This window comes from Psammomys obesus, unplaced genomic scaffold (assembly GCF_907164565.1).
Source record: "Psammomys obesus unplaced genomic scaffold, mPsaObe1.curated_primary_1811, whole genome shotgun sequence".
NCBI classification, from domain to species: domain Eukaryota; kingdom Metazoa; phylum Chordata; class Mammalia; order Rodentia; family Muridae; genus Psammomys; species Psammomys obesus.
This window is the reverse complement of record NW_026585504.1, coordinates 27,739,366-27,748,100: the sequence shown is the minus strand read 5'-3', so window position 1 is coordinate 27,748,100 and position 8,735 is coordinate 27,739,366. Positions and strand designations below refer to the sequence as shown.

The 8,735-nt window shown below is 39.8% G+C and overlaps 1 protein-coding gene across 1 annotated transcript; it reads right to left on the bottom strand.

The window, feature by feature from the left end:
• Positions 1 to 5,456: 5,456 nt before the first annotated feature.
• On the bottom strand, positions 5,457 to 7,929 carry Fshb (follicle stimulating hormone subunit beta). Its single transcript, XM_055605229.1, has 3 exons — positions 7,906 to 7,929; positions 7,125 to 7,311; positions 5,457 to 5,687 (listed from the first exon to the last, which is right to left on the bottom strand). The coding sequence occupies exons 2-3, from the start codon at positions 7,281 to 7,283 to the stop codon at positions 5,457 to 5,459; spliced, it is 390 nt and encodes a 129-aa protein (XP_055461204.1). The 5' UTR covers positions 7,284 to 7,311; positions 7,906 to 7,929.
• Positions 7,930 to 8,735: the final 806 nt, after the last annotated feature.

Sequence of the window (8,735 nt, the reverse complement as noted above, 5' to 3'; positions counted from 1 at the left end):
TTAAATCTGTGAAGAAACACTGGTGCACAGAATTGGCACATCGGTTCCAGCGTCTTAAAAGAATAGTCTCTCTGTTTCCTCTTTCATTTTCTTTCTCTCATTTTTCTTTTTAAAAAATTTCCTCTTCCCCCTTTCTTTCTCTCTCTCTCTCTCACACACATGCATGCACAGACTACACCACAGTTAAAATTAAAGTACTAATTAACAAATCTATTTTTCTTATTAATAGAAGCTTGTGGCTCAGGGTGTGTCTACAAACAGCATTAGGTAACTAATTTTATACATGACTCATGGGGGTTGATGTGAAATGTTGCGTTTGTGCACCTGAACACTGTGGGCTTCTGCATTAGCTAAGGTAAAATTATTAGCAATAACGTATAAACCTTCAGTGATTTAGTGGCTTAGCAAATGGTAGGTTTATTTTTGTCTCACACAAAGCCCTCTAAGAAGGAACAGATAATGTGGGTGTTTGTGGGCTCTTTGGCCCATTATTTTGGCTGGTAGAGGCTCTATCACCTTGTATCAGTGTCTCCCCAGGTTGCTTTAAACACCAATTCTTAATTGGCTGAGCAGGAAGAGAACCTGATTTACCTATGACAGGGATTTTATGAACAAGATTCAGAAGCACATGCAATTTCTGATAAATGCTCATCAGTAGAACTCTGAGATACTCAAACCTTCCTAGAAGTGAAGGTGAAAAATATGGATTAGCCATGGTCTAGGAACAAATAGAAAGTGGGTTTGTTGAATGTACAACACTTTACATCCAAGTCCAAGTGTCTGAGAACAAATATTAAATTAATTTTATTTCTCATTCCCCTCCCTGAGTCCACTTCCAGGGTTTTGACCTCCAGATGCCATGTAGTTTACCCCATAATGTCTGGATGTGACTATGGTCTGGAAATTTAATAACTAAAAGTACAAGCTAACTTCCTTGTACTTCGGTAGACAGTATTCAGTAATGAATTAGGGAAGCTTTATTACCACAACTCACACTGCCACGGTACCTCCTCTCTTCATTCAAAAGAAGCATGAGAAGCATCTACTCCATGGATATAGGATAAAGCAATGGGGACAACCTATGAGGCAAGCTTTATGGAGTACAAGATGTTCTCGTGAAAGTGAGTAGGAAGTTCCATCCTTTTAAGTAGTCTCCAGGTTCAGCTACCTCATGGGATTGGGAGAAGAGTGAGATGAAGAGCTAGAGAGGTGGTCAGCATTAATACCATGGCCCCCTGCATGTGCTAGCTCAGGGTTAGCGCTTTACCCTGAAAACACCACAGGATCCAGGCTAGGCTTGCTCCAAGCTGTGATTAGATCCCTGTGAGGCTGCCCAGAGCCAGAAGAGACCCTGATGAGAACAGATAGTGTGGTCTTAAACTGAATGGTGCTCCATGGGGGCAGGAATTTTCTTGGCATGGACCTCAGAGTGCATAGGTTTTCATTCTAGCTGTTTCAGAAACGATAGTTTCACTTTTCACACGGAGGTGAAGCAAATAGAAACTCCTCATTCTTACTACATATTTCTTCCATTTACTCATCAGCACAACCTCTCTGAAGTAAGCAATGTTATGATATTTATTTTACTGCCACAGAAATCAAATCCAGAGAATCTGAGTAGTTGTTTAAATGACATTTACTAAAGATGATCCAGGAAAATAAGTCTGGAGCCATAGCCCATATTACTTCCGATGGCAAGACTTGCGATTTTGATTTCTAAAACTAGAGGGCTTTTTCATTCTCTAAGCCACTCAGTACATTTTATTAATATTATCTTACTTTGATGTGTCAATACATTGTGGATAATACAGCTGTAAGCCATACACAATACTACATTGGAATAGCCATGACGAATTATCAGTACCTCTTGTTTTAGTCAGGGTTCTACTGCTGTGAACAGACATCATGATCAAGGAAACTATTATAAGAGAAAATATTTATTGGGAACTTGCTTATGTTTTCAGAGCTGTAGTCCATTATCTTCATGGTGAGAAGCATGGTGACATGCGTAGAGAGAGAGAGAAAGAGAGACAGAGAGACAGAGAGACAGAGACAGGAGAGAGACAGAGACAGAGACAGAGACAGAGACAGAGGAGACTGAACCTGGCACTGGCTTTTGAAACCTTAAAACCCACCCTCAGTGACACACTTCCTCCAACAAGGCCTCACTGTCTAATTTTTATTATCTTTTTAAGTAATGCCACTCCCTGGTGACTATGCATTCAAATGTATGACCCTATGGGGGTCATTCTTATTCAAGCCACCACAACTACAGTTTTTTAATTGACTTATTTTTTATTACTAATGTTTGTTTCTTGAAAAATGTATACATGCATTAATGTATTCTGAGTCTATCTCCCCACACTCTCTTATCTCCTTCCCATCTCTATCAGCCACCTCTCACCCTTGCCAGGCTCTTTCCTGGGGTTCATGAGCAATTTGGGGAGTGTTTGTTTCATCTTACAGGTTATAGCCCATCATTTTGAGCATTCAGGACCGGAATTCAAAGCAGGAGTGTGAAGCACAGACCAATGGAGGAAAGCTGTTTGTTGGCTGTGCATGGAAGAAACTCCCAGTTTAATTCCAGCTTGATTTCTGTCTACTGAGTTTCAACAGAAACTCAAGTGTGTATCTTCAGAAATAGATTATATCATCTAGTTCTGGTGCGCAACCAAGAGGAATGACAAGAACTTGTATTGTTTCGAGGGGACTTTTGGGGACCCAGGAACTAACAACTCATAATGTAATACTGTGCCTTTGACAGTAGGGTCTTTGTGTAGTAACCCGAGGCTTCTAGGATGAGTTTTTTCCTGCCACAGTGGGATCTCTTGTCAAACATTTGAAAAAAAAATACACCTTTAAAATTTTGGTTTCAACATATTTACTTTTCATATTCTTAAACATCCCCTTCATTTTAGTTAACCCTCCTCAGTTGCCTCGTCATCTCTCTCCTTTCCTATTTCCTAGCCACTAAGCCTCTCTACTGCCTGTATTCCCTGCAGATACTTTCCTATTTCATGTAGTTTTATTTCAATCTCTGCAAAACTGATGTGCAGTAGAACAGGAAAGCTGTTCTACTGTAGAACATAAAAGCCCCAAAGACCAGGGTTCTTATCCTGATTCTGCAATGAACAGCCTCTGTGATTGATCTGAAGGCTTAGATACTGCCTAAATTTAGATGTAATCCTCATTGAGGTGGTTTGAATAAGAATGGCCCCCATAGGCTCATAGAGTTGAATGCTTGGTCAGTAGGGAGTGATACTATTTGAAAGGATTAGGAGGTGTGGCCTTTTGAAGGAAGAGTGCCACTGGAGGTGGGCATAGAGGTTTTCAAAAGTGCAAACTTAGCCCAAAGTCCCTCTGTTCCATCTCTGTGTGGATCCAGCTGTAGAACTCTCAGCTGCTTTGTCCGGCAACATGGCTGCCTGAATGCCACCATGCTCTCCACTGCAATAATGGACTAAACCTCTGAAACTGTTTGTAAGCCCAAATTAAATACTTTTATAAGAGTTGCCATTGCTGTGGATCTCTTCATGGCAACAGAACATTGAGACAGGTGGTCCTAATGGGGCCTTCAAGAGGTAATTATAGCATGATGGAGGAGTCCTGGGAATGACATTAATGTCCTTATAAAGCATGCTTGAGAGACCTTCCTGCTGTTTCTATTATGTGCATGAATATAGAGAAGAAAAGACACCTTCTTTGACATGTGGAGACAGCATTGCTAGATATCAATGTGCTGGAATCTTGATCATGGACCTCTGGCATCTAGAACTGTGAGTAATAAGTTTCAATTGTTTGTATCTTACCTAAGACTAACTCAACTAAGACAGTGATTTTTCTGACTCAGCATCAACAGCTGCAATTCTTCCATCACTGACATTGAAGAAATGGACCAGAGAGCCTCCAGTGTCTCTGTCCATGCTTGTTTCTATGCTTTCCTTAGCATTACATAAAAATTAAGTCAAAAAGTGACAGAAACTAAAATGACAAAAGCTTTTAGATTAACTATGAAGCTAGCATATCAAATCAATGTTGTAAGTATAGAAAAATGGCATTTAAATTAAAAAAAAACTTATTTATTTGCCCCAATAAAGAATAATTACTTTAAAAAAAAAGAAATGCAAAAAAACATTAATATTTCCAAAGATGAAAATAGGTAATTTTTGTGGAAACAGCAGGAACTATATTTAAAATACTTTTTTAACAATGTTATAAATATATCAACATCTACGTTATCTATTTGTATATGAAACGACCAAACTGTGAGTTTTGTAAGAAGCATATTTATTACAAAAATAAGATTTCAATAAATTAGTCAAGCACTGTAACTGTGAAATAAGTACATGAGTAAAAGAGTTAGCATCTTTAAAAGAATTCAACTCATGATGTATTTTCTGTGTCTACTGCTTTGAAAGGAACAAAAGATTTGTGAGAGCATGGATAGACAAAAGAGAAGTAGGGGATTCTAGAAAGCATCAGTTTCCCCCTCATGGTTAATTTTCTATAACCATTAATTTATGCAGGTGTACTTGTAGGTAAGCTAAATGTGTTTAATCAATTGCTGAAATTACTTTGAAACCTACTCTAAAATCTCCCTTCTCTGAGTGTTGTGGAAAGCTAGTGAGATCACTTATCAAACGCTTTCACTGTTGTTTTCTTTGATTCCAAAGGGGAGTTTTGCCAGACTATAGCATTTGATCATTTTTTAACATAATGAATAAACATAGATTAATAGCCATGGTCTCAAATTAAATTTTTCTTTTTCCTTTAAACTAAGGAACTAGGTGTCAATAGCTTGGAAATTCTGAGCTTGGTCACTTCCCGCTGTCCTCATCTGCATAAAACAAGCCACAGATGTTTGATCCTGTCTCAAAACTCCACAGGCTTCAGAAGAGTTGAGTAGCCTGACCTTTTTGGGGCCAGCTTTCCTCAGCAGACTAAAGCAGCATTTCCCTGCACGTGTTGCGTCTCATCTTCTCTTCCTTAGGGAAGCCACTGAGTTTCACATTTAATTCCATGCAGAGTTGGGGCCTTAAGTTTGCGATCACCGTGGAGTCTCTAAAAGGCTAGCAGAAGACTGTGTTAGATTTGGCTCTTTCACAGACTTCCACCTTCCTTTCTGGACTCAGGCACCCCTCTGTCTAAAAGGAAGGGATTGCTTTAGAAGATTCCTAAGACTGTTGAAGAGGAAAGACCCCACAAAGCTGTGAGGTCAGAGTGAATAAACTTGGGTAGCCAACAGCATGCATAGAGGGATGAGCGGTGGAGGAGTCCTGGCCCCAGGACTCCCAGTCCTCAGCAACTCCTCCCTATCTGTCAGTAGCAAAAGACAGTGGGCCTGGCCGTCCCCAAGCTGGTGGTGGTTTGCAGCCACAGCTTAGAGCAGACACGGACATTTTGGATATCCTGGTCCTTCAGGACAAGGGTGGGTGAACTGAAATGTCCACTGTTCTTCATTCTTTCATTTCACCGAAGGAGCAGTAGCTGGGTCCCAGGCCTCGCACGGTGCAGTCAGTGCTGTGGCTGTCACACTTGCTACAGTGACATTCAGTGGCTACTGGGTATGTGTAGAGCGAGTCTGAGTGGTGGGCACAGCCTGGCAGTCTTATGGTCTCATATACCAGCTCCTTGAAGGTACATACTTTCTGGGTATTGGGTCTGGCTGGGTCCTTATACACCAAGTCCTGAGGAATCCAGGAAAGGGAGGATTAAGACATACTGTTTTGAAAATTCTGTTCAGTTTAATCAAAGTGAGACAGTAATTTAACGCTGCATGCTTTCACATTTACCCATTAAAACCAAAGTAAACTCATGGACCACCTATGCAATGTGCTTCATTTCCCAGTTCTTCTGGAACACTTCCTAATTGTTCTGGAATACTTACAGAAAATGTAAGCAATTTCTTTCCTAATTCCCCAAGCCATATCAGAATATTAGTCACTTGTCAACCTAAAGGAACTTTGAATTTCAATACAGAATGATGATAAAAAGAAACATAATGCCTTAGAATTTTAGTTGCCCTTTCATACATAACAGAAAGATATATTAATGAGAACTTAAGCTACAAATTTTATAGCCTAACCTTCAGAGAAGGTATATATTTTTTGCATTTATAAAAAGCAAAATAATATGATATGAATTTTAATGGTTATCATGTAACTGAACCCTTGTAAGACACTAATCATTTCATCACTTGTCAGACAATATTTTCCTTTTAAAAGATGTTTACTTTGTAGAGCTATTAGCTTCAAAGGACATATGCTTTGCATATAAGAAATTTTTTCCAAAACAAAAATTGTCCATTCTCGCACTTTCTGGTGGAAAATTTATTTTCACTGAGGGAAGAGAATAAGGCTGTTGCTCATTTTATTTCAGTGACTTGCTACCTAACTGACAGCCCCAGAAAGGGACAAGAAATTGTACAGAATTAGAGTTTGATCAAATTCTTTTAACATTAAATAAAATGTATCTCATTAGAAAGTTCTATTTTTTTATGTTTGTCATACGAAATTCTGCACAAATAACAAGGTAAAATGGGCGAAAAGGGAGACTGGTGAGAACTGTCTCTTTACTTTTATTAACGTAAAGAAGCGGTGTGAATTCAGGCTAGAGACTTAATGCCCCTGTGTCTCCGTTCTGTCAAAGGCTTAAAATATAATAAGGGGTGGAAGGTGGGTGTGTGAATTAAAAAACAAAAACCCTGCCAGGATTGATTGTATTCTCAGGATATGTGTAGGCAGTTATGCACAAGCAGATCTGAAGACAATTTTTATAAGGTGTTATTTGTGTCATGGATACATTTTTTTGGTATTATCTCTATGTCAAAGTCAAGGCCTTAGTTATAAAAATTGCCTTTTAGAAAACATTATAGTTCTCTTATGATTAAATGTATATAGTCCCTATTTATCCCTTTCTATAAAACGTGGCATGGAAATACTCCAATTTTAAGTTTCCTCAGTTCACCTAAATCAAATTCCAGCCTCAAACTGACGTCCTAATTATTGATCTCACACACATCACAGTATTCCTTAGCGATCTTGTGGCTATGGCTTAGGAAATTAACATATGGACAAAGTGTCAAGCCACCAAACGTGCCTCATCCAGCAGAGCGGGGGACCTACCCTGGTGTAGCAGTAGCCCGAACACCAAGTGGTGTTGATGCTTATGCAGAAACGACACTCTTCCTTCTCTACCGCGATGGTGATGTTGGTCAGCTCACAGCTGTGGCAGCAGATTGCTCTCCAACACCAGAGAAGGATGCAAAGCTGGACAGACTTCATCTTGGGCTGGGAAGCAAACAGCTATGTCCTGGAAGAGATGGGGAAATCAAATTACCGAAATCACTGCGACCAGCTGAGAAGCACTTAGCCCACTTGTTCTTCTCAAACTTTCTGCTTGAGCAAGAGTTTTTACTTTAATGCTCCATTGACCAGTATTCCGTTTACTTTTGGGGGGATGGGGTGGGATGGGGTTATGGTAGGGTAAAAGTAGACACAGGTAGATAAAAAGTCAAAGCAGTATTTATAGACGAAACTAATACTACCTTAAAGTGATTACTCTAATCAGGTGGATGGGATCCTTGTATTTGCCACTTCGTTAACAGTTTTTAAAGGCTAGTTTGTTTAAACAGAAGAAAATTTTATACAACAAAATTATATCTTTGTTTTTGTTACCATTTAAGCATCTGTTTTTGTTTGCCCACATCTGTTGACCCTGAGACAGAAGAGAGGCAAACTGGCCTACAAGTCACATTCTTGATGGCAGTACATTGACTGTATTCAAGAAGCCAAGTTAATATGTTTCTATATAGCAATGACAGAGAATTCTCATTCCTTCTTTAAATTCTAAAGGTCTGCAACTCTCAAAGTAGCTGTCCTAGTTGCACCAATTGCTGAGACTCACCTGTGTAGTCAGCTGCCTTCTGGGGAAAGCCGAACACTGAGTCAAGTCACACATCAGCTTTTATACAAAATTAACACCGTGTGGATTTACTGGGTGTTAACAGGACCAATACCAACACAAAGCCTGATGTAAGTGAGTCAGTGTTTAGACGGACAGGGAGATCAAGCCTCATCCAAGCAGTCTAAATGCCATAGACCAGAAAATGCTATCAGTGATGATGGTTTCTGTACAAATTGAATTTGATATGGTAGCACACCCACTCCTTTACCTTGCTAAATTCAGTGTGACTGGAGTCTAGACTGTTCTTTCTGACCCTTAACTTGGAGAACTCAGAATCTTTTCCAAACATTGCTTTGGCTCCATTTAGAGGGCGCACCAAAATCTGACTAATCAACTGTTCCAAGAACAGACTGAATACTGCAAGTGTATAAACAAATAGGAAGCATTTCTGCTCCTCCTTCCTGCATCTTACTCCTATGGGCAGTGTCTTCCCTCACAACCCTATTGAGCTCTCCCCACTTCAATCCCGCTTTCCTGATGATTTTTTTCCTATTCATTCCCTTTATTACTCTTTCTAAAAATTGATTAATTCAATGTACATCTCAGTCATAGGCCCCTCCTTCTTCTCCTTCCAGTCCCACCCTCCCTCCTACATCTCCTCTCCCCTATTCTGCAGAAGAGGGAAGCCCCCCCGACACCCCATCTCATTTATTCACATGAGGACTGAGTTGTCTTTCTTCCCTGTGGTCTTGTAAGGGAAGTCCTGTCAGGGGGAAGTGATCAAAAAGCAGTCAACACAGTCCATGTCAGAGATATCCCCCACTCCCCTA

Coding starts and splice junctions, on each gene's coding strand:
- Fshb (XM_055605229.1), bottom strand. CDS start 7,283: ATGAAGTCTGTCCAGCTTTGCATCCTTCTCTGGTGTTGGAGAGCAATC. Junction 5,688..7,124: donor CGGGCTACTGCTACACCAGG/GTAGGTCCCCCG, acceptor TGGATTCCTCAG/GACTTGGTGTATAAGGACCC.